General features: G+C 50.1%; 1 protein-coding gene across 4 annotated transcripts in view; it reads right to left on the bottom strand.

The window, feature by feature from the left end:
* JADE2 (jade family PHD finger 2) overlaps window positions 1-20300 on the bottom strand; it is a 73960-nt gene extending 53660 nt beyond the window's left edge. For 2 of the 4 annotated variants that reach the window (XM_084215664.1, XM_084215666.1), the window contains exons 1-3: window positions 19240-19644; window positions 12776-12833; window positions 10296-10381 (exon numbers count right to left, since the gene is read on the bottom strand). In XM_084215664.1, the coding sequence (XP_084071790.1) occupies window positions 10296-10381; window positions 12776-12833 (144 nt within the window). In that variant the 5' untranslated portion in view covers window positions 19240-19644. Of the gene's footprint in view, window positions 1-10295; window positions 10382-12775; window positions 12834-16488; window positions 16606-19239; window positions 19645-20038 lie in introns of those variants that run through there. The other 2 variants (XM_084215667.1, XM_084215665.1) reach the window with 2 other exon arrangements.
* Between the last annotated feature and the right edge of the window lie 5104 nt (window positions 20301-25404).

The following is a 25404-nucleotide window of genomic DNA, read 5'->3' as shown; positions in this document are numbered from 1 at the left end:
AAATGTGATCTGGGTGCTGCTTACATATCCACAAACACAGATTTTTCCTGACTCAATAAACCCCTTGTGAGATCAACATTGGTCCCCTCCTGTAGGAAAATCCTCCAGTCCTTCAGTCAGTGAATGGGCTCATTCTGCATCTCACTCGTGGCCCTGCAGCATCTTCTCCCAATATACAGGGATGAAAAACTCATTCTAAAAATATCCCTCACGGTAAGTAAGGTTTTCCTTCCAGAGGGCTGCCTGACAGCAATGACTCGAGCAATCCTGCCTCTTGCAGCACAAAAATAAATTGTAAATGAAAATGGATGATTTCTCCTCTCTACCATCTGCTATTAGCTGGAATAATAACTGCCAGTGCCAGCAATCCTGCCTGGACACCATCTCGCTCCATCCCAGCTACTTCTGCATTCCTTCCACAAGGCTGGGATGGATCAGGTGTTTTCTTTGGATATTTATTGTTTAATCTCTTCACAGTCTGCTCTCCAAATGAGAATTGCTTTGTCAGAATCACAAGAAATAATACAGTATAGTTTTGCATTTTTTGACACAAAGATAACACGCTTTGGAGAGTATTTGGGAACCCAAATCAACTGAAATGCAGGAAACTACACATTAAGTAAGACCACTGAGACCAGTATTTAGGTCAGTTTGTTTAATCCTCAGAGCCTCAGCTGCTAACCCAATTAGAGTTAAATACAATATATAAACAACCTTTGCTATGTTGGGACCTCTGAATTTCACTGGTACTCTCCTCCTGATGCAGCTGTTTGGAGACATTTTTAACTATGTCCATATAAACCTGATTTGAGTTGGTCAGACACAGTCTTGGCACACCCTTCAACAAACATAATTAACAGCCTGTATATTACAGTCAGCTCAGTTTGGGAAAGATCAGGGTCCTTTAAGCCTCTGTGTGTTACAAACCCATGGCTACAAACACCACAGTAGCCTTTTAACACACTGCCAGCGTGGGAAATTTAAAAAATATTAAAGGAGGCATTAATTAAACAGGAGAAGGATATGTGGGATATCACAGTCCCTTTGGCAGTGTGGGTCTGTGTATCCAAACAACTGCAGGAATCCCACTGTAGAGTGTTTTCTAAAACAAAGGGTAGAAATGCACCCTGTTCTTGACAGCCCTGTGCTGACAGGTCACAGCCTGGGTCAACATCATCTCCTTAACCCAGTTTCAGTGCCCAGCTCCAATGAGGACAACACAAACCTGAGTAATCCCTCATGCCTCAGAGCTCCTGGCTTGGCTGGATGAGATGCTCCCCTGTGCCTGAACCACACAGGGCTGAGGCCACCATAGGGTCAGTGCCACCTCCCTGCTCTGGCCACCAGCCCCACACAATCACTGAAGCACAGAATAATTAAAGTTGGAAAAGGCCTACAAGATCATCAAGTCCAACTGTCAACCCAGCAGTGCCAAGCTCAGCACTAAGCCACGTCCCCAAGAGCCACATCCACATGTCTTTTTAAATCCCTCCAGGGATGGTGATTCCACCACTGCCCTGGGAAGCCTGTGGCAGTGCTTAACCACCCTTTCAGTGAAAAACTTTCTCCTAATATTCAATCTAACCTTCCCCTGGCACAGCACAATACTGTTATAGACAATACTGTTTTGAAGACAGGGATCCCTAGGGATTTGTGGGCAAAGGCAAGCAGGAATGGTTCCAAAGGTGCAGGGCACCCAAAAGCTTTTCTGAACGACCTGGACTGGATCCTGCTGACATGTGAGTACCCTCCTCCCTCAATGCCAGCTCAGATGCCTCCTGAGGACACCTCCTTTGATGCTCTGGGGTGCAGGAGCATTGCATTCTTCTTTTATGCAGGCAAATACACCCAATTCTGCCAGGAAGCTGCTCAGGGCAGTGCTGGCAGTGCGGGACAGGACGGCAGCATGCTCCTGCTTCCACCTCAGTGCACAGACCTGGCAGCCAGCTCCAGAGCAGTGGAGAACACTGGGAGTGAGACTGGGAGTGGGACTGTCCTTTGCAGGACAACCAACCATTGGGACAGTCCAGCCACATCACTACCCTGCCCTGAGGCCTCCGGGCACCCACAGCAGCTGTGGCCTTCCCAGACCCTTATCCCAAGCAAAAATCACCATTTTCCTTTGCTAGGTCACAAGCCCTGTCTCTTTGGGTAACACCAGGGCTGGTCACCCATGGAACAGTGTCAAAACCCTGGCCCATCACCCTCCTCCTTCTGATGAAGAGGGAGAGGGAGGAGCCTGCACAGCAATGGGACCAGCCCTTGGTATAATTTCTCCCCTCTGCACGGTGCACATCCCAAGCCCGTGGTTTCCTGCATTAAGTCTTCCCCAAATTCATCCCTTCTGGCCTTTCAGCTCGCATCAGAATAGAAGCTTAGTTTTAATTTTAAGCCAAATAAGCACGATTGTATCTATTTCCCTGAAGATAAGGCACATTGCAGGCTGGATTTGCAATCTCACTACTTCATTTATTTAGTCCTTCTTGGAAAACAGATAAGCTCACCCATCCGACGGCAGCACGCGCGCCCGCACTTTATCACAGCGACGCCTCTGTCTTTTCATGAAGAACTGGATATGCTCAAATTATTAACTATCAAAGCAGAACACTTTAGAAATGATAGAACAGCACAGAAATTGTAAAGGAAAGCAGATCAGTTGTCTGGAAATCTCCCAACAGCTAATACGCTCAAATTGTAATCTAAATGTCTTTTTGTTTTGAATTGTCTGGGATTAGGGTTGGGAAAAGACTCAATTATTCTACTCAAACTCTTCTGAATTATTTATGAAAACCAAATAAAGGATAAATTGGGCACTGATGAACCAAGGACCTGGCGATGAAGAGAAAGTTGGGTACCAGAAAACAAGCAATTTTCCCTCAATAGCAGTGTTTACTGTTTCTCCCCGGCCGTGGGAGCTGACAGATTGTCTGCTGCCCTGCACCCACTCCCCCCGCCACCACCACAGCCCTGGCCAGGCTCTGTCCTCCCCTTTCAGCCCTGAATGGGATCTCAGTTATTGCCTATCGATCTGCCAGCAATGGGAAAGGCCAAACCAAGACGCTCCTTTATTACCTCTGCTTGCTCAGGAACCTCATGGAGGTTTAGTGATGCTCAGAGATGCATCACACCAGCGCCCAGGGCCAGCCTCTCCCTTTGTTACAGTCAGCTTTAAAGACAGGGAAAAAGAACATGAAATTTCAAAATCCCAAGATATTTTTTCCTTCATATTTCCAAAAGAAATGGACATGGAGTCCACACCAGGTCGGTGCGGTTGTGCAGTCTCAGACTCCAGGCAAATAAAGGAATGTGGGGAAAACCTCAATCTCCCTTGTATCCCACAGGCCAGACAAGCCTGGACTACCCCTAGGACATCCCCATCCTTGCTGCCCACCAGTCTGTGGTGCTGGACTGACACACCAGTAGAGCCAGTCCTGGCAGTCCAGCAACATGAGAAGTCACTGGGACACCACAGCCATGGTGTTCCCCAACAATACATCAGTACTTCTGTAATTTGCTATTTTGAAGCAAAAGCTGTGTTGCTTTCAGGTCTCAAAAAAAAACCAAAAACCAAACAAACCCTCAGCTCATTAAATGTAACATCTTCTGATGTTCCCATCCCAATGTGTCACTTGGATCCAGCCTGGCATTGGAAGGATGCTCCTGCAGGTATGGCAGAAACCTGCAAGGCAGGGGTTGGATTTGGCTCCTCCTTGAGCTCCTGGCACCTTTTGCATCAGCTGCTCCATGCTGGTGAGGATCTGCTGCTTCTCGCACTGGACACAGCCCTGCAGTCTCTCCCTGTGTCCTGTGACACCTGTGAGGCATCTCTGGGAGCTCTCCATGGACCAGCATCAATTTGTCCAACAGTTGGACAACCTCAGAGAAAAACACGTATCCCTGGGAGATGCCAAGGCACACAGTGCCTCACCACAACAGGAAGGACGATGGACATGCCATGAGGCATCGCAAATGCTGCTTCCCATCCCTCCCTTAGCTAAGGACTCCCAGGCTGTGCTGCTTTCCAGCATTCTCCTCCTTCTCTGCCTCTGCCCCACCACCACCCAGCCCCTCTGAGAGCCTCTCCACCACCTTCCCATGCAATTCTCACATCAATTTCTAGGCTCTGTGATTCGCTCACAAACCCCTCTAATGAAGTGGCCAGCAATCTCCCTGCCATTCAGTTCCCACTCCATGTGCTCTGTCAAGGACTTGGCTTTCCCAGTGACTGCACTGTGGGTCTGAGCCTGCCAAATCTCCCCTCTGCCCCGACAGCCCACCCGAAAACACCAAACTCTGCTCCCGCGCTAACGACCTCCCTCTCGTACGAAACCGGCTCCTGGGCGAGAGCCAACGAGCCGGATCTGCTTTGGGCTTTACATGGAAATGAAAAGAAACACTCGTCTAGCGCTGGCTTTAATTAGCTGGAAAGCAGCAGCCAGCCCGGGGACTGCTGAGCCGGATCCGGCGCAGCCGAGCGCGCCCGGCACGGCCCCGGCATCCCCGGCACGGACGCTCGGCTCCAGGCCTGCTGCAAGCCAGCCCAGGAGAAAACAGCTCCAGAGGGAGCAGGCAGCTCAGCCCAACACAGATGGGCTCCAGCAGGCTGGGTCCCTGCACACCAGGCTTCCTGAGCTGGCAGGAATTCTGTTATGCATCCTCCCCTGCATCTGCACCCAGCTGACTTTGGAGCTTTCAGACCTTGCTTTTGGGGAACAGGAATAAACTCAATCCCTCTTCCTTCAAATCCCAGGAGGAGATGCCATGTTTTTAATACACAATAACATCTCTGTCCCTAAAAAGTTTTAGTGAAAAGAACTCTTTCCAAAGCAGTGGTACACAATGTGAGAGAACAGAAGCCCAAAATGAAGTGCGTGCAGAAAACACAGAGCTCACTAGGGTGAGGGCGGGCAGGAGAGGTGAGGAGGGATGGTCACAGCCTGCATCTGAGATCTCACCTTTGAATTCACTCCCTCCATCACCCAGCAGAACCGTAATCGTCCCTGATGCCCTCACACCCACAGCAGCCCCGTGGTGTCTCACAGTGATGACCCCTCCACAGCAAGCAGGGGCGGTGGGTGCTCTGGGTGCTGCTCCCAAGCAGGGCAGCAGCAGGTGACTGCAGGCAGGGTGTGGGGCTGCTTCCTGACACTGAGATAACAGGTTTTCTTCAGGCTTTGGCTCAACACTCTTTTCTCCCCCTCCCTGGCTGCAGTCCTGGCAGCTGATTCCTGCATACCCCCAGCCACAACCATCTTCCTCCATCCACACTGGCACCAGGGAAGTCTCCAGCTGCCTCATGCACAGGACTCCCTCCTCACTGCCAGCCAGCTCTCTTAGCCCTTCACTCTCTCAAGCATAAAATTGTTTGTTATAGCTCATGAGTCACAAGGATTTTTAGAGAAGGAGAAAACAACGGGAACAATGGGAGCCCTGAGAATAGGTTTTGGTTGTACAAACTGTCTTGGTATATCGGCTCAAGATGGCACCTCTGTGGGTGCAGCCCTGGCTGCCCCACCACACTCCCCTCTGGACCTCCCAGTGCTACATCCCTGCTGCTCCACCACATTTTTCCAACCCTTTCCAAAATGAGAAGTGAGTTGATACTCGGTAGCAAGGTTTTGAAATGTGGCAGTGCCAGGAGAGTGTTTGCAAGGAGATATTATCTGCCTCTGGGGGAAGAAATCCTGAACTCCCATGTCCAATTGGGGAGCCAGCCTCCTATCTCTTCATCTAGTCCTGTTTCCTCTTGAAATGCTGGATGTTAAAGATTCAATGAACAACAGAACTCAAAATAGGAACAAGAAGCATTTTTGTCCAGCCCTTCTCAGCATTCAGAAGACAATGGTTTTAATCTGTTATCCCCACGCTGGCAAGGGAAAACTGACAAAGCCAAACTGCAGTCAAACCTTTCAACAGAGAGGGATTTTCTCCCCATCCAGCCCCATAAAAGCATGTCCAGTCTTGCTTGGCCACATCCATTAAAGCTCTTCTCCAAGCACAGGTACAGGAACTAAATTCACATTGCACTGGGTCATTATATACCTAATGCAGGAGGCAAAAACCATGATCCAATGCAGTAAGAATTACTTTTTAGAAGGGAAAAGAGTTAAATCCTTGTAAAGAGATATAAAATGGTGCCTTTCAAAACACGGAAGTAATATCTAAACAAGGCAAGCAGCAAATAATGTAAATTGTATAAATTTGTGGTTTCCCCTTCATCCTGAGCCCTGCCTGCAGCTGCAGTCCCCTCTCCTCCTGAAGGTCTGGAGTGAGGGAGAAGGGCGGCGAGGATGTCCGGTGGGATGAGCAGCACCTGCACAGCACAGCCCAGACTGTGCAGGGCTCTTCAGCTGAGAAAGGATGGCTGGAGGGCTGCCAGGCAGGTGTTCTGCACAAAAAAAGCAGGCTTTTGTCCCTCCAAAATATATTCCAGCAGTGCAGGTGAGCGCTGTGGATCTCAAATAGCTCTGGAGGTAATGACTAACACAGCAGCTAAGGCAGTGACTCAGAGGCAGCATCCGAGGGAGTCCCTGGGCTGCTGATGGCTGGGAGCTGGCAGATAGAACCAGAGACTATCATTACACACTTGCCTTGTTCTTAGATTCTCTCCTTAGACACTGACAACTGTTCTCTGTCAGGAACAGGAGAGAGGCTTGAAGACTGCAGTCAAACCGGCGAGGCTCGTGCTCACATCCCCAGCAGCTCTACAGCCGGGGGCAGGATTGCACTGATGTGCCACTAACAGAAGCAGAAATCTGTGCTTCAGGCATGTGTTACTCCCTGCTGCAGATCCAGATCCATGGCAGGGATAACCTAAGCGAGCATCCCGTCCTTCCAGCTCCCAGGGTGGAGAGCATGACCAGCAGCTCCTTGCAGGGACCCAGGGAGATGGGTACCAGCCACTACGCTCCATTTGCAGACAAGTTAAGAGACAAACGAGCACTAATGAGATTAATTAAAATCACCAGATTGGTACTGCTATCACTGCAGATGCAAGAAGCTGCTGGCAGCTGCCCACGTTCATCCTTGCCTTCAGGCAGAGCAGCGCAGCAGAGCCATGCCCAGGGCACCATCAGCATCAGGTTTGAGCCTTGAAGGCTCCGCTCTCCAGGCAAGGGGCAGGGAAGGACAACTGTCACCTCTGCAAGGGACAGAGCCAAGACAGAGGCTGGTGCCTGGGACAGTCAGGAAAGAGCCCAGGCAGAGCCCCGTGACAGGCACAGATAAATATAATCACCCTCCCTGGCAATGGCCCCTTTGCGGATGTTTACAAACAGCTCAGTACTTTTCCATGTTAAGAAGCTTGTTTTTCCAGATGCCTTGTATCCGATGGTTTTTAATGTGTATAGTTAATCCCTTCTCACAGAGTCTTTCATAATAAACATCACCCCCTGACCTGACTAATAACTATGTAACACTAATGCTTTCGATTTTTTTATCTCCTGCCCGGGCTGTCAGGAGGAATGCCTGTTTCTCTGGGACAGCAGCTCCCAGAGAAATGGGGACATGACTTGGAGAAGGGCAGGACAGGTTGGTGGCCATTTGCCATTTCCCCAGCCTATCCTCCAGTACGGCCATCCCTCAGGACATGCCTGCACCCACTGCAGCTCTTGATAAAGCTACAATGCCTAAACCTGGAGTTGGGTTAGTGTTTGAAAAGATGTGTCCAGACCCAAAATGGCTGGGGGTTCAATACCTGCTAATGCATTCATCCTGCTCTCCCCCTATTGTTCTCCTGTGGTTTCCATCTGTCAGTGATGATGAGATCAACACCCATCCACAGCAGGATGGACAAAAGAAAAGATGATTCACTATTTCATGTGAAGTCGTTTGATAGCGGTGTAGTTTGTGTTTTTCATCTCTCAGGACTTGCTCCAACAGGACATGATGCAGGTCACGGTCTATGCCTGAAATCCCCCAGTGTTCCTGGGAGGATGTGCCAAACCCCACAGTGTTTGGACCAGACACGTTCATGGGCGCTCACAGGAAGACCAGAAGTTGGGTCACTCATGGAAAAGTTCAGAAGATGCTGTTGGAGAGGAAATTCATACTGGAGTGAATTCCTAACCATCTCTCTGCACGGCTGCAAGTCTTGGGGTGATACTCCATCCACTTCCAACAATGCCCTGAGCCCTGAGTTTCAGCTGGCTCTGATTTCCAGCAGCCCTAGACATCAGGAAGTGCAGAGGCAATGCACAGGGAGGGGAGCACAGCTGAGATCTGGGCTGCTCCATCTGCCTGCGTGCCCACCACGCTTTTGAAAAAGATGGTTTGTCAGCTTGAGCATCCTGGCCAGACTCCAGCTTGAGTAATCACACTTGGCCTCCCCAAATTCCCCTAGAGTCTCGGTTCACATAAGCCACAGAGGTTCACTTTCTGTCCCAACTGCTGCTAAGCTGGGACCTGTTCAGCTTTTGCTCCACTTTATCTGTTCCACAGCTACATTCCACTGAGATCCCTCCTCAGGGGATCATGGAGCAGTAAGCAGAGGGAGGAGCCCTCTGCAGGCATCTCATGTCTCCCCAGGTGCCATGGACTAATATCTGGTTTTCACCCCAGCTGTTGTAGAGCAGCAACTTGGATCCAGCTCTTACCACACTTCATCAAGTCCAGAAGCATTTTCACTTGGCATCTTGGACTTAGTAGCAGCCAGGTAAAATCCTAGATGGCTGATTAAATTAACTCATATTAAAGACAAAAATGCGTCTGCACCAGCAAGGCAGAAAGATGTCCCAACTCTTGAAGAAGGATTTTACTGGGCAGCAGCAGGGTGGCAGCTATGACACCGTTGTGACATGAGTCACATCTTCTCACATCTAACATGAGGCATCTCTGTGGCAGAGACTCCTGACAGCAGCTAAAGGGCTCACCCAAGGCCTTTATGGACACATTAGGCACAGGGATGGGCAGTTATTTCAGAGAGGGGTAACAATGCCACAAGAGGAGGAGATATCCCAAATGCTTCACTTTCCAAAGGAGGGTTCAGCTCACAGAAATCTCCCCTGCACCCACACTGAGAGACACATCTATAGCCAAAACCCAACACTACTAGTGCTAATATTCAATTTTCCAACAGCCTTGTTAGCAGTCAGTGACATCTGCACCCCTGGTTCTTGCTCTCTGGAGTATTTCCAACTAACTCAGCTGGTAGTAGCAGCTTTCCAGTCCCTCTCTTTACCCAAGGCACAAATAACTTCAACTCTTTCAGTCTGCGTCCTTTGCCAACACAGATATTTCAATGTAAACCTATCAGAGCAGTAAGAACCAAGTGCAGCTGTAATTCAGGCAGTGACCACAGGAAAACCTCAAAATCTCTACTCAGCTTGATGCAAAAGGAGGATGTTGCAGAGGTTTGTGCTCACCAGGCCACAGTGTCAGGAGAGGTGAAATGGGGAGTTCACATGAGCCATGCCAGCTTCATCTGCTGCTAAACTTAGCCAGGTTTGACTCCAGACCCCAATCCAGAGGGAAGGGAATGTGAGAACAATGTCCCTCTGGCTTTGCTCACGCTGCTGCTGAAATGAAGATGACCACTGCCAAACACTGCGGTTGCTACAACAGCAGCTCATGCCTGGTATAGTTTCCATGGCTAGTGGAAATGTATCCGAGGCACAAAAGGAAAACAGGACACAGCACCACCCCTTCCAACAGTCCTGGGGACAAACAGCTCCTCCCACCCAAGGCCCAGAGCCTGCACTGCAGAGCCAGCAGGTGAACCTGGGCAGTGGCCCCAGCACTGCCCAGAGCAGCGAGGGGAAACCCTGCAGCAAGGTCAGACTGATGGCCTCAGCCGAACGTCCTTGAGCCCCGTGACAGGGGAAACCAACACAGCACAGTCTGCAACTCAGCTGTGCTGTCTCTCATTTCACAGCTCTCCACGCCTCCCACTTGTTCATGGGAGGAGTCTCCACATCACCCTCCCCTGCCATCAGTGCTGTGACCTGTGCCATTAATGAAAGGGCACCCAGGAGGGCACCCAAACCAGGGAACCTTGGTATGCAGACACCCCAATTCTGTAGGACCTCCCAATCCCACCAAACTGAACTCCTCTTCACTTGCCTCTCTAGGGATGGAGTGGGCACAAGGACCCCCACCCTCCACCAGAGATGTTCACTGTGTGTCCCCAGGGGGGCTGGGGTGACACAGCTGTGGGGAGCTGTGGCTCTGCAGCATGGGGACACCTCGTCCTGGCACCCACTGCCCACAGGAGCCATGGGCACGCTGGTTGCCATACCTGGGCAAGTGCAGTCCCATGGGAAAACTCTCCTTTGGGAAAAGCCTAAAAGCCCACATACCTCAGAGGGCTTCTTCTCCTTCTGCCGTGACCAGGGGGATTTGGTGTTTGGAATTTTGGAGCATCTGGAGGTGGATGTGGTGTGACCTGCAACAAGGCAACAGAGACAGGTTACCTGGGAAAGAGTCAAAGCTTCTCCTTACCTCACCAGCCCCAGCTAACACACTTTGGGTCAGCACTAAGAGGGAATAACAGCTTGATGTGACCTTTTTTTTGTGCAGTTATCATCACCACTGCTGCCACCCCCAAAAGGGAAGGGTAGCTAAAGCCTGAAATGTGCTGGAACCGTACACTACCGATCTTTACTTCCAACCCATTTGTGTCATTATCACTTAAATGTAAGACTCTATTTGTTAATAATAAATAACAAACTGATTACGGGAATTTCTATATGATAATGATGACAGTTCGGTCTTCTGTATAGGAGGACCCCTCCATGTTACAGTATATAAAAATGTTTCTGTGAGGTTGCAACAAAATAACTGCCAAGAGGCCTATTTAACACTGATTTTATCCTTGGGGGGCTAAATAGGAGGAAACAGCACTGCGCACATCAGCAACATCCAAACGGGACTGAGCCAGGAGCTGAGCTGACTCAGGGGTCAGGTGATGGTACCACTGCAGCGGGAAACTGCTCTTCCACCAGCTCAGGCAGCTGAGCCCAGGTAAATTTGACATGCCTACTTTTCCTGGCAGGGGAAGAAGCACCAGCTCAACCTGTGTTCTTTACTTGCAGTGCATTTTCTTGTACTTCGCAAAATGAAGGCCAAACGTGGGACCATCACCTGTTCCCAAAACACGGCTTGTTTTTTCAAGTTGCAGGCCAGATGTCATTGAAGAGGGTTCCATACAAATGAAATTCTTTATAACACTTCAGAGCATAACAGGACTGTGCAAAGCCCAGAGCAGACATCCCTAGGCTGCAGCCCCATGGACACGCTGCTTTACTCAGCAAGCTGCTCCAAGGAGTGCAGCAGCTCCACAGCTTTCATGGAGAGATCAGCCACTAATTTCCACCTTGCCCCCTCTTCTCAAGCTACAACGTGATGCTGCAGCTATACAGGCTTGGAAACACACCACAACTACCCTTTCCTGGCAGAGGCATGAAAAAGAAGGTCACCACTCTGTTTACAACCAACCTGCAGGAGAGCATTTGTCAAAAGCTTAGATATCACCTGCAGCATAAATATCCAAGGCCCATAGAGATAAGGCCATGTTGTTTAATACCATGATTAAAGATGCCTTACCCCTGAAAGGCAGGGAAGCCAGCGAGCACAGCTCGGCTCCGTAAGCCTTTGAGCATCTGGGGATTAGGAGACGGGAAGTTTGGAGCATGGCTTCCAAAACAAACTCCTTTCTGAGATAGAGATGTTTCATTTTACGAGAAGCAAGGGTGTTGACAGAGGCTGAAACACTTTCTGTAGGCACAGCTCAGCCCCCAGGCCCCCTGGGCTCCGGCAGGATGGGGGTCCCCGCTGGCAGCCGAACAGCAGGTTCCCGTCGGCAGTTGTGGTGCAAACTCCACTCACACTGACAATTTTTTTGGCTGAAGCTGTGGGAACAGCAGCCAAACCCAGCAAGATCAGCCTTTCCATAACCCCCTGTAATCTCTCCATCATCCTGTTAGGAAAAAGCCCAGAAGTTTAGTGTCTTTACTAAAGTCCCTTTCGTTCTCGGATATCCAGCAGCCAGATCCTGTAAAGTGTGGAGAGCAAATTCCCAGCACGGGCCAGATGAAATTACTGTGACTTTTGTAAGAAACCAAGAGCAACTAGTAAGAAACTCCAGAGTCCAGACAAGGGATTAGGCTGGTGCCTTGAGGGTACTGAACACCGAGGCACTGCGGTATGTCTGCAGCGGGTGAAACCCTGGAATAAGTGGGAGAGGAGAGTGCTCTATTTATAGCCAAAATTCAGCACATTTGCACGTGTTTATTGTTGAACACATGCTTCTGTGCCTTCCTGAATGAGGATGAAGTGAGGTAGATGTTGAAAAGCAAGCATGGGCTTGCAAATTTTGCTGGCTTGAGCCTTATCCCTTTTCCCACATCACTCTTCAGCTTGCAAGAAGGGAACAATGCGGCTCCAGTTTTACTCTGACTCCAGTAAAAACTTCCCTTTCCCCTGGTACAACCCAAATCAAGAGCAAACTAGTCTCAGGCTGCGGCTCACAGGAAAGGACAACTCATCTACAAAGGGTGTTTGCTGCTTCGTTAGCAGATCTGCAATCAGCAGCTCTCCTCGCCCAGACTCCTCACACGAGGGAGACACTCTCATCAGTTAAGAGGAGCCACAGCCAAGTGTTTAAATAAATTGATATCAGCTTGCTGCTGCATTTCTGACAAACACAGCCCTGCACACTATTCATTGTGCAGAGACTTCCCAGTAAATGCAGTTTCCTCCACTCTTTGTAAAGTAATTATTCAAGCATTTTGACTGCTGGAGGTGAATCTTGTTCAAAGCTTTGAATTAAAGGTCTTACTGTCAGTGGTGTCCGAGTTATCACTGCTGATGGAGTACTTGCGTCGTTTTTCTTCCATCTGTAACAAAAGAAATTGAGCATTACACTTCATGTCCAGAAAACTCATCTCAGCACCAAAGCGCTGCTATATGAATATCTGTACACCCTCCTACCCCAGCACCAGTCAGTCCTTACCCTCAGGACAGACAACTACCCAGAGGCTGAAAAAAAAGGCAAGAAAACAATTCTCACAGATTTTTTAAAAAATTTTAATTGTCCTTCTACCGGCTTTTCCCACTCCCAGTAGTTACAGAGGCTGCATTTGGATCACTCAGCTGTGCATGGAAATTTGTCTGTGCAGGATTTGCACCCAAATGTCTCTTCCTCTGCAAGAGCACTGCCAAGGGAGGAAGCACCAACAGGACTGGGGGATGTCCTCAAGGGACCATGGTGCCGTTGGATGGGAGAAAAGATGTCCTGGGAACCACCTGCCCAAGCTGCAAAGTGAAGACAGGAGAATGGAAACTGCACACTCTCGGAATGTCTGCAGGGGGAAGTACGAGCATCCCAGAGCTGAAGAGAACCCCCGTGTACCACAAGCCTGGGGTTTTACCCTCTGACTCATCTTCCCATTCAGCCGCTATCTACTTCTTTTAAGAGCTCGGGAGTATCTGTCACACAGGAAGCTCCTCCCATCACTGCTCCCTGCCCTGCCGGAGCTCCCGGGGCGGGCAAGCGGCTTCTGCTCAGCTGCCCTGCCTTCTCCATCCTCCCAGAGCCGGAATCACAGCAGCGGGTACCACTGCACTGATGAGGAGACCCGCTTCAAGCTCAGCTGATTTGCTCTGAGGCTTTGAACAAGCCACAGGAGTGTCTGAAATCAGCAGGTTCTCCTGAACTCGCGCCTTGGGAACGAAGCACTCGGAACTCAAAGTAGGTGCTTCAGGAAAAAAAAAAAAAAAAGAAAAAAAAGAAAAAAAAATTAAAAGAAAGGTATTTTAACTTCTGAAAATCCAAATTTTACCAGTGTGGCTGGTGGCTGACCAACGTGACTGCCAATAGAGGGCTTGGGCAGCTCTGAATGGAAAGGGCTACCTGTGGACCAGACAACTATCCAACAGGCTGGAAGCCAGAATACATCCACAGAAAACAGCCTTAACCTCATGGAAATCTTTCTAGTACTTTCTGAGATGTTTTCAAATAATCTGAATGTGTTCATATGTTATACCCACTATTGCTTCCACAAATGGTAACTGGGAATGATAATGAAACACTGAGTTTGTGTGGTTTGGTTGCAGCAGGTACAAGAAGCACACAGATTGGGATAGCAAGCCAGAGCATGACATTTCCCTCCAAACATCAGGAGATGTTCCACATAAGCATATAAAAACCTTGTAACAGCTGTATTTTACAATATATGTGCTATCACAGCATTATAAAGGAAAATACTACAAAATATCCTAAACATTTTAACTATCAGTGTTGTGGTAAGGCATTGCCCTGTCAAAATGTGACTTAAAACACTCCCTAAGAATATGGCAATATCAATACTTTTCCCCAGTGATTCAAGGGGAAACAGATGTTATTAAACCAGCCTTGTTCCAAATAGCCATTAGATTTTGCTTGGGGGAAATGAAATTGAAGATAGCTCTAACTGCAGCTTACTTACTTTTAGTGAAAATCCTACCTCAACCTTTGAAACTGGTTCCTACTGGTCTGAAGTGACAAACAGACATTTGGAGCACAAAAACAGGGCAATGCTTTTATTGATTCTGGAGTTCCTAATCACGGAGATTAAATAAGCCAAAGCCAAGAGAAGGGATAAAACCACCTGAGGTGAAGCAAAGGAATGCTACTGATAGCCAGTGAGATTTCCCAGGTTTCCCGTCTTTGCTTTTACAGCAAGGCAGCATCACTGACATCACTCTCCTTCCAAAGCAGGGGAAAAGGTTTGCAAGCAGTGCTCAGGTAGCAGGAGGCTGGCACTGGTTTGGGCTGATATAAATGAGGAGATGCACTGATCATCCCTCTCACTGAACTTGGTCCCTGCATCCTGCTTCTGTCCTACAGCTGCCTGCAGAATTAACACATGCACTAGGTAACAAGATGAATTGATATTCACATACAGAAGTGGTTCACATTGCAGGTAAAAATAGCATCTGTACTTCAGTAAATCATTTTTGCCACTGTTTGGCAGGATGCAAGACAGCATCCTCCAAACCAAACTGCATTAAATTTGTGAATGAAATTCTGGCTTGAGTGAAGTACAGACATCTCTGAACAGCAGCACTGAAAGGCTGGGCAGGAGATGGCACACAAAGTATTGTGTGCCTGAAAGGAGCAAAAGTTTTGGCCAAAACCAGGCCGTTCCAGAAAATGGTAACATTCCCGGCCATGCTAAGAAGATGCTGCTCTCTGAGGGACTCATCTGGAGCAGCCAAACAGTAGTAAACCGCATGGCACTTAAGAGAGGAATTTACTGTAGAGGGGTAATTGGGCCATTTCCCAGAGTTATAAAGTCTGATGGTGGCTGAGCTCCCACCACCCTTTTGGCACCCGCGGGGGATGGAGGGTGGCTGGGGGGTGGGGAGGGCTCACTGCCCACATCCCTCCCAGGGCTGGAGCTCCAGCTCCCAAAAGCTCTCAGGAGCAATTCAGTTGGTGAACTACTGAGCAACTTAAGTCCCCACAAAATATCGTCTCTGCTCCAAAATTAATCTTTTGTTTACATTAAAAGTTAATTTCACCTTTAACTGACCCATTCCCCACATGGCATCATTAATAAAGTCATAAACAAATACCAAAAAAATTTGTAATACTTTGAAAAGGTCACTGTTAGGTCAAACTTGGCCCAAAATCTAGTTTTTACAGAGCCAGAAACCAAGTGAAAGGTTTCTATGTAGGCTTGCTTAAAAAATTCAAACAGAAACAGATGTGGGTTTCTTTTATAAACAAATGAACATCCCCCTGAAGTGTCTGCAACTCAAATCCACAGGCATAGCCCTGGCTAATGCCTGGAAACCAAAAACTGAACTGCTTGCAAACCAACACATGTTTAGCATTGTCTTTGTTCAAAGCTGAGAAAGGCAGATAAATGCTAAACCAAGGAAGATGATGGCCCTTCATCAGCCTAAACAAATGTAAATCACTATGTCCTTGGACAAATTAGCACCACGATTGGTGTTAAAATGGAGATGATGGCCTCAGGCTGGCTGGTCCTGCCTCACAGCAGGGGAAGGTTGGAGAGGAGCTCTTGGGAATGTAATTTTGCCCAGCCCATGCAACCTGGGAGAGGTAAAGGCAACTACTGCTGGCACACGGAGATGCCTGTGCCCAGATCTGAGCTCAGCTGGGCACTCTGCCAGGGACAGGCACCCGCTCCCATCCACACTAAACCGAAATGCCTCATCCAGCCTCCAGCTAGTGCAGAAATCTTCCTCTGCAGACCCCTCCACCAGCCCTGTGCTCTGGAGAACCCCCTGATGTTTCCCAGCTCCCTGCAAACTCTTCTGCACATCAACTCCACGTGCGATTTGGAGATTTTTAGCGGCATCCCAGCACCCTGCGCAGAGGCTGTTTCCACAGTTTCCAAGAACGAACCATTCTGAATTGTGGCAAGCAAATAGAGAAATTCATACATTCCTGCGCTCCCCACTTCTACAGGGAACAGGCACAGAAACCTGCATAAGTTGCAGCAAAAAAAAAAAAAAAAAAGGAAAGTATTTGGTCATCACCTCTTCCCAGCTCCCGCAGGTTGAGGGATGCGCCGCGCTCGGTCCCCGCGCCGTCACCTCTGACGCTGAGAGCAACACCGGCTGAATGATGTGCTCTGTTTGTGAGCTGCAATGAGACTGCAGAAAAACCACTTCCCTGTTTGTTCTTCCAGCCCAGAAATAGGAACACAAACAGAACATAGTGCCCCCAGCGGCACGCACACGGCTCCGGCCACCGACCCCGCGCCGGGGACCCCGTCCCGGAGCCACCTGTGCCCGCCGGCTGACACCGAGCCCTGGGGCTGCTCCCGACGCATCCCCTCAGCGCTTCCCCTCCGCCTTAAATGCGTTTTTTCCCTCTGTCTAGGAACGCCAGCCAGTTGTTAGAAAGTGTAATAAAAAGGGTGGAGGGCTGGAACATCCCAGTCCGTACGCCGTGGGAGGGTTGTCCTCGCCCCACTGCCTTTTCCCATGAACGAATTCTGGAGCCAAGTGCTGCTACAGGAGGCTCTGAGAGAGCAGCAGCATCCCCCAAATTGGCACAGCCCCAATTTCATAGTAACAGGACAAACTTTTGGACCAATGGACGCACAGCAGCGGGGCCAACAAGACCCGCAGCAAATCGTGGTGCTCAGCCCCTACATCTGGGAGAAGCTTTTCCTGACCTCCCTGGTAACCTGCAAAGTGTAAATGCCAAAGAGCAGGATCCTGGTACCTACAACAACCATTTTCTGGGCAGCAGGAGCCTGTCTCTGCCTGCCGGGGCTCGTCTGTCCCTCGCCTCCTCTACAGGCTGCTGCCAGCCCCAGCTTTCCAGCAAAAGCTCAGGTGCCCAGGTGAGGAGCAGCCATCCCTCCTCTCCTCCATACCAACGCTGCCGTCTTGGCTCCCCAGGGCAAAATTTAATCTCATTTCAATTTAAAACAAAACAAGCCCTCGTTTACTTCCTGTGCTTTGCCTTTCTCCACACCTACAAGGGGCTTTTTTTCTTTACTACTCAAGTTTGTAACTTAACTTGCCTCTTCTGACTCGTTACCTTATAATAATCTATTTTTTCTTTAGCCAGCCCAGACAGAGCACAGGTAACCAGAAAGGTTACTGAGGGCACTGGGGCCACCCCCGCCTTCCTGGGGGAAGGTGCAGGCAGTGACACAGGGCATGAGAAGGGACACCAGGCACAGCTCCATGCCCACAGCCAGCTGCCCCATCCTGCAGGTCTCCTGAGTATCAAAAACTCAGCGGAAATCAACAGGAGCTACAGACACTCCAACCTCCGTGAAAGATGAAAACCCACAGGAAGGTAAAGAGCAGAGCTGGTCTGAAGGACCACCCACCCACCAACTTTCAGAACTTGGCTGTCAAACACTATCAACAGCCATCAATACTTTAAAGGAATTGCATCTCCTAGCCTACAGACCCCCTAACGTGTACCCTCCATCCTTTGCTCCAAGCCTACATTTTCTAACATCAGTTCCAATTTTCTTAAGAAAAACAAATTTAACCTTCGATTTAACCTTTCTACAAGCTATTTTTACTCCTATCTCAAGCTTATTTTAACCCCAGTAGCCAATAAATGCTTAAAGGTCAAACACCATTCCTAAAAGCTGGGCTCCTGACCCCTGGGGAGAAGGCTGAGATCAGATAATTGTTTTTTTCCCCCCCAGGCAAAACCTCCTCATAGAACTGTCCAAGCGGTCGGAGGGTCCTGGCTTCAGCCCTTCAAAACAATTTTCACTGTGGGGGCTGAGAAAGGCACTGAGAATTTTCCCTGTGAACGCCATGCCATCCTTCTCTTCCCACTCCAAAAGCGCTCAAAATGTATAGGTACGGAGAGAGAGAGAAATTTATTTTCCCCTAATTGCGATCGAGGTTGACAATCCAGCAGCCTCCCGCCTTTACAGCGCTTCCCAACTTCCAGCTCGCTGCTCCCACCCCGGGCGCGGGGCAGCCGGGGGGGCGCTCCCAGCCCCGCATCCCGGCCGGGAAGCGGCTCGGCAGGTGGGGAAGGGGCAGGAGCGCGGCGGGGGCGCCGCCGGCTTCCCCGAAGGATGCAGGAGGGAGCCCGGGGAGGGGGCAGGTGGCCGGGGAGAGAAGGAGGGGCGGCCCGGGGGGACAACGGCGCGGGGGGACGCGGGATGTTTCCGAGCGCGGGTGATGCCGTGGGGGGGAGCGGCGGAGCCTCCGGTCTCGGCAGCCCCGGGACCCAGCGGCGCGGTGCGGCGGGGGAAGGCGGCGGGGAAAGCCCCGCGGTGGGGAGGGAAGGGGGGAGGAAGGGGAGGGCAGGCGGGAGCCGGCAGCCGCCACGCCCCCGGGCACCGCCATCCCGGCCCCGCGCAGCGCTCCGCGCCCGCGGCCCCTCCGCTCCCCACCGCGCTGCCCGGCCCGCGCTGCCGCCCGCCGAGCCCCCGCTGCCCGCCCGAGCCCCGCGGGGCGCCGGGGCGTCCCCTCCTCTCCCGGCGGGCAGGGCAGGGCGCGGGGCCGCTGCCGCAGTCATTAATTCGGGGAATAAAGGGGCGAAGCGGCGAACCGAGCCTTGAAAAGTTCTTGTTTACGTCCCCGCCGCCTCCCTCCCGCACTTCCAAAGGAGAGTGACCACCGTGCGCCATCCGCCCCGGGAATGCTGCACATCCCCCGCCCGGCAGCCGGGGGAGGGAGGGGGAAAAAAATAAATAAAAAAAAAAGACATATATACAGCAAAAGCAGGGGGAGCTGCAAAATAACCATCCGCTGCAAACCCAGCCCGCTCCCGCCGCCACCCCGCCGAGCCTTTACCTTGGCCAGGAGTGTCCGCCCGGAGTTGCGCCGGTCTCTGGGGTGACAGGCGGGAGGAGGCGGGGGCGGGGGATGCTCCCGCAGTCCCCGGCCGGGAGAGCCCCCTCGGCGGCTCAATCCGGTGTCATTGCCAGGGCCGCGCCGCCCGGGCCCTCCTTAGGAGCGCCCGCCCGGTAACTCCATGGATGCGGTCCCGCTCCCAGCCGAGATGGCCGCTCCGCCGCGGCCGGGCGAGCCCTGCCCGCCTGTTTCTCTTTCTTTTTCACCCCGCACTTCCTCCGGCGCTCCGCGCCCCGCCGCCGCCCGGGCTCCGGCTCCGGCAGGGAGGCGGGGAAGCGACTTTCGGAGCGGGGACGGATAATGGTGGCGGTGCTTCCACCCCCCCACCCACCCCCCCCCCGCCTCGGCCGCCCCAAATCTTCAATTTCTTCGCCTTTTCCCCTCCCCGGGCGCCGCGGCAGGGCCAGGTGCGGGCAGCGCGGGTCCCATCGCGGGCCGCGCCGCCGCCGCCGCCGCCCGCCCCGCGTCACCCCCCCGCCGGCCGCCGGGGCCCCATGGCGCTGCCCGGAGCCCCAGCGCCGCTCGCCCGCAGCCCCGGCGCCCCGCAGCCCGGCCCTGCACACGCACTCACACTCGCACACACTCACGCTCTCCGCCCCCCCGCCCGCTCCCCCTCTCCGCGCTGTGCACACGCGTACACGGGGCGGCTTCGCCAACCTTAAAAAAAAAAAATAAATAAAAAAAATAAGCTTATACTTAAAAAAAAAAAAAGGGTTTTGGCGCCATATTAATGACGTACTTAAAATTTGCCATTTCTCCTGCGTCAAAAAGACGGCTCTTGCCCATCGCGGAGCGGGCGGGGGCCGCGGTGCGGAGCTGCTCCCTCCCTCCCGCACCCGCGTAGCGAAGTTCCGCGGCCGCGGGGCGTGGGAACGGCGGGGGGGGCGGAGGGGGGGGACGCGGAGCCTCCGCGCCGGCACCGCGGCCGCTCCGGAGGGGCGAGGAACGGCGGGGCTGGGGATGCGACGGCAACACAAGAGCCCCCCCGGCCCGCGCGTGTATGTGCATGTGTGTGTTCCCCCAAAAAAACTTCGCAGAGTTTCCGCGGAGAGGTGCGGAGCGGCGCGGCAACTCCGCGCGGGGTGACCCTGCTGTGCGCTCCCCGCAGGAGTGCTGTGGGCTCTGGGTGGTTCAGGGCTGCCTGTTGCCAGCTGTTTTCCACAGGATTAAAAACAACGACAGCAGTGCTTTCGGGATAGAAACGGCTTCTTAAATTAAAGTAATAATAATAATAATTGGATGTACAGCATACATCTACCCCAACTCCCAGGGGCCCTACAGAAGTTGGCTTGCACTGTTTTAAACCATTGCTGCAGAAGATTAAAATTCAAGGTAAAGACTCTCTTTCAGCGACAATCTGCCATCATCTCTTTTGATTCATTAAGCTGGTCAGCCCTAAAACTGGGATTTACCAATTATAAACCATTAGGAACCAGAGCTACAATAGCCAGATGCTCCCCAACTTACATCCCTGTTGTGGCTTGTTATAAATTACCAAACTTGAATGAATTAGGCTGTAACTTTCTGCCTTGGCAGTCTGTGTTGGATGTTTTCTGAACGTTCCAAGTCCTTTGGCACTTCCAAGGATGAAAGCAGAGTAGGGGAAGAGCATCACTTTGGTCATTCTTGAGCTTGCTGTGGTTCTTAGGACTAACACTGGAAATAAGGTCTTGGAATTTGGCATGAAGCAGCCTTGGTCTTTTAGATAAATCCACCCAAATTAGTCATGTTACTGGGTTTTGAAGAGCAGTTCACCACAGAGCAATAAACATGTCCAGTTCTGGCAGCTGAAATCTCTCAAAATGCTGCTCTTGGGGCACCTGCTGCTTCAGGTGCTCAGAGCCCTCTCAGCAGCCCCCCATGGAGCAGGAAATATCAGCTACTGACTAAAAAGCATTTCCTTGGATTACAAGAGCAATGGGATTCATGAGCACAGCCCCTGTCTTTAAGACCCCGACAGGATTTTGCCTGCAGATCCCACCTCATCAACAGCACAGTCTGCCTTAAGGGATGTTGTGAAGGTCACTGTGTTACCTGGTCGGGACACGAGAGGTGTCCAAAGTGAGGCATTCCATACCAATTTCTGGAGATTTTCTTGTGCACACATCCCCTAATGCAGATCTTAGTTACACTGTCACAATCTGATTCCTCTGTGACACCTGCACAGCGCGGATCTGCTCTGTAAGTCAAAAAGGAAACAAATTTTGGCCATGTTCTCATCTTACCTGCATAACCAAAGACTGCCCAAGGAGCAGATGCAAGGGCTGCAGGACACAGGCAGACTGTGACAAAAGGATAAAACTCTCCCAAAGAAGCAGATTCTTTCCATGCCCTTGCCACAGGCTGTGTAACACTACAAGTCATTAACCCAAACTTTTGGCTGCTGATGGCTGTATTGCCCACACTGTGGTGCGTGGCTGGAAGCCTTTAGCCTGAATTGCTGACATCCATCTTTGTGCAGCTGGAAGCAGTGGGTGCTGTGCTTGCATGTATGAAGTGCTGTATCATGTTAAATGCTCTGAAAACGCAGACGTTATGCTTTTCAGATGGAGTACCCTGAATTAGTCAAAACTGACCTTAATCCATCCATGTGTCACTCTGACCCATCTTCAGAATGAGTGTTTGGGGAGGATTAATGAAGGTGCTGAAGCACTGAGGCAATCTAGTGGAAAGTGCTATAGAAAAAGTCATGAGGAAATTAATAATTCTGTCTTTTGAGGAACCTGCAGGTCCCTGCTCTGGTCCTGTGCAGCATGCTGCAGCCTTACCACCCTCTGGGCCATTTCTCCAGGATTTCTGGAGTACACCTCTGAAGAAGGTTCACAGCATGCCTGGTTGCAATCTCAGTAGATTTTTACCATCCAGAACATGAGCACCTTGCTCTGCTTTGAAAACTGCACGGAGGAACATTGGAGCTGTATTCTCTATTGCTGTGAAATCCAAAAGTGAACAGACATGTGAATAATGCTCTGGATAATGTGCTCTGCCTAGGCTCATGTGCTGAACAATAGGCATTGCTGAGCCCCTCGCTGACCATCTCACTGCACACACAGCCCTGCAGAAGGAAAAGAGGATCTGCACATGCAACTGAAGTCTTGTTCTGCTTCAGCAAAAGGGTGTAGATGAAGTTGCACTGACAAGACTTTGGACATTTCTGCTTTTTGAGTACTCCCCTCAAGAGATTTTTGGCTACCATATATGCACACTTAAACACAGTTTGTGTACAAATGCATAAACGTGGCACACACAGCACCTGATGGATGGCTCTCCAGAAAGGTCATGTATATGTTATATACAACACTCAGTTTACATAGTATGACATTTATGTAACACTTATGAAGAGCTCTGACAGGGTGTTGCAGGGTGTTGTCAGTTGGCATTTGCTAAGAGAGGAAATAAATCTAATAATAAAAACAACAAAAAAAAGCATTTTGGAAGAAACAATACTGCACAAATCCTTTAAAAGGACAGAATTGTCTGCACAACAAAGGCTTGGCTGATTGATGCTAAAATAAGCAGTTATGCAACAAGTAAGAAATACGATCTCCAGGGAAGAAACCAGCAACATTTCTCTTTCATCTTCATTCACCGGTGCTTATTTTCACAAACCTGAAAGGAAAAATATAGGCAGCCTTTCGATGATGAGCACACAAGTAGAATTAACAGATGTTTTGAAGTGAAGGACAGAGCCTCTGTGAGTTTTCTATGAGTTCTGCAGAGTTAAATCCCATCACCTGCCCTGAGTCCCCCAAAGTGCTGCAGAGCTGTCACCTCAGGGCTGCTTTCCCACCTTGGAGGAGCATCCTGCTGGAGTGATTAGGTGTGAATACCTGAATTTTAGGGGTGAATTGGCTCACCTCGGAGCTACAAAATTGTTAACGCAACTTCAGGAGAACAAGCATATGAAATAGTTACTCTTCAAGACTTTGATTGGAAAAAACATCCCAGTAAGAGTTGAAACCAGTGAAAATCTCAGTGCAGACAGGAGAGAGGGAGGAAATCCCAGCTGCCATGTTGGCATCAAATTTGATTACCTTAGTACAGGAGAACCGGACGAGTGGGACCGGTCCATGGGAGTGCAAGTAGTCCCTAAAGAGAGCAAAAATCCAGTGTCATTTTGAAGATCTTTAGAACTATTCTGTTTTCTGACATTAGCTAGGGAAAAGGCCACAAGGGAAGCTCAGCTCCTTTTGCCCATTCCTGCTGTGACACCCACCCAGCCCCAGTGCTGGGTGTGGGGGACATCATGGAGCAGGGAGCTGCTCCCATGACAGAGAGCTCCTAGAGACCCCTCAGAAACACCACACAACTTGAAAACAGCACAGGAGACACACAGCAATTAGTTTACTGCCTTAGATGCCCTCTTTTGAGGCCTCTGGTAGCCAGAAATCATCAAAACAGCCTCATGGCTACTTTAATTCCTTTGGAGGACCAGGGCAGTGCACAGTCATTCCAGGAGGGCAACACAAAGATGATAAGAGTCTTGCTGCATCCATATCCCAGCTGGGGTCATCCAATATCCCAGCTATAGTCAGGATATTTAATTTTTATTAAAATATGTGTTAATTTGGAGAGTGGTAAGCAGATGCAGCAGAAGGAAAATGGACAAGCTCTGTTCTAAATTACAATGATAATAATTCACATTTTTGGGAATGAACTATGACAGATCAACAGAGAGATGGCTGCTATGGTCATTATATAAACTAATCCCTTCCTAAACTAACCCTTTTTCTTTCTCATTCATTCTGCATAATTGTTTTCCTCTCTGAAGCTAAGGAAAACCACTATATTACAGGAGAAAAAATTTGATTTGGCAGATCAGTGGATAGTGAGATTTTGTTTGCAGTCTCAATTACCTTCAGTAGCTGGAAATTTGGTATCAAAATAAACTGTAAATTAAAAAAAAAAGGTAGATCTAGCATTAGAAATGTCCATCCCTTGACAGATAGCTCAGTAATTCTCTGTGTTCTAGCAACAGCTGCTTTAATATCTTTCAAAGAAATGGCAGCCTCACACTGTCTGGAGGGATTACCTTTAAGGAATGCATCCGTAAGTGGCTTTGTGCAAAGATACTCACGTTCTTGTGGGGTTTGCACTGCATTTTTTTCTGCCAAATTTCAAGATTCCTTTTTTGTTGTTGTTGCTGTTGATTTTCCTGTTTTCTCTAAGTTTGCTGCCATTGCTGAATGCATCTAATACATCTCACATTTCATGCGTTCCCCAGAGTGGAAGAGCTGGGGCTTTTAGAGGGCTCTCAAAGGTGGATTGGGGAAAATGAGGAGTCAGGTGAACAGCTTCAGTGCCCTTCCTGGCTCAGGAGAGCTGCTGCAGCTCCTCCTGCTTCTGAGGGATCCTTGGGCATCTCAGCAGACTCCCCTGCAAATTCCTTCCTGGCTTCCTTTCCTTTGCTGCCTTTTTGCTGGCTTCTCACACTTTCCACATGTGATGTGGTGAGGGGATAACACAACTCCTTGGACCACACAGGGCTTCATATGAAGACATTTGACTGCTACAGGCAAAACTCTGTGGTTCTGGGTGATGGATGGTGAAAACAGAAGTGGATTTAAATAATTCAGTTGGAAGGGACCTGCGAGGAACATCGAATTCACCCGCCTCAGTAGCTCTGCTGTTCCTTGGGAAAGGCTGTCCCACAGGCAGGACACCCCATTGCAGGCCCTTGTCCTGCCCAATCCCACCCTACAACACAGGAAAGAAGAACTGGGGTGTAAATGTGCTTTACTCCCTGAGCAGGCCAGCAGAGCCTTCTCCTCCTGCAGGTGTCCTGGCTTGGGAGGGAGGTTCACAGTCCAGTGCCAGTGAGTGTCTTTGTACCTGCAGATCCCACCAGAGAACATGCAGTCACTCTCCCAGTTCAGAAAAAAAAGGAGGCATTAATGATCCCAGTCACAACTCAATGCACCATTTGAGTGAATGGTACATATGCTAAACAATACATGCATCAGGACTGCATTAATCCACATTTTATATGGATTCCCTCTAGACATTCAGTTTATAACCAAGTTGGCTATTTCCCTGTATTTCTCTGGAGTTGGAGGGTGTGAAAAAGACATTTCCATTTCATTGACTAAGTTCCCAAGGGGAGAG

The sequence above is a fragment of the Fringilla coelebs genome, assembly GCF_963513975.1.
Source record: "Fringilla coelebs genome assembly, chromosome: 15".
Taxonomy (NCBI): domain Eukaryota; kingdom Metazoa; phylum Chordata; class Aves; order Passeriformes; family Fringillidae; genus Fringilla; species Fringilla coelebs.
Note: the sequence above shows the minus strand (reverse complement) of the source record. Positions and strands in the feature narration are given on the sequence as shown.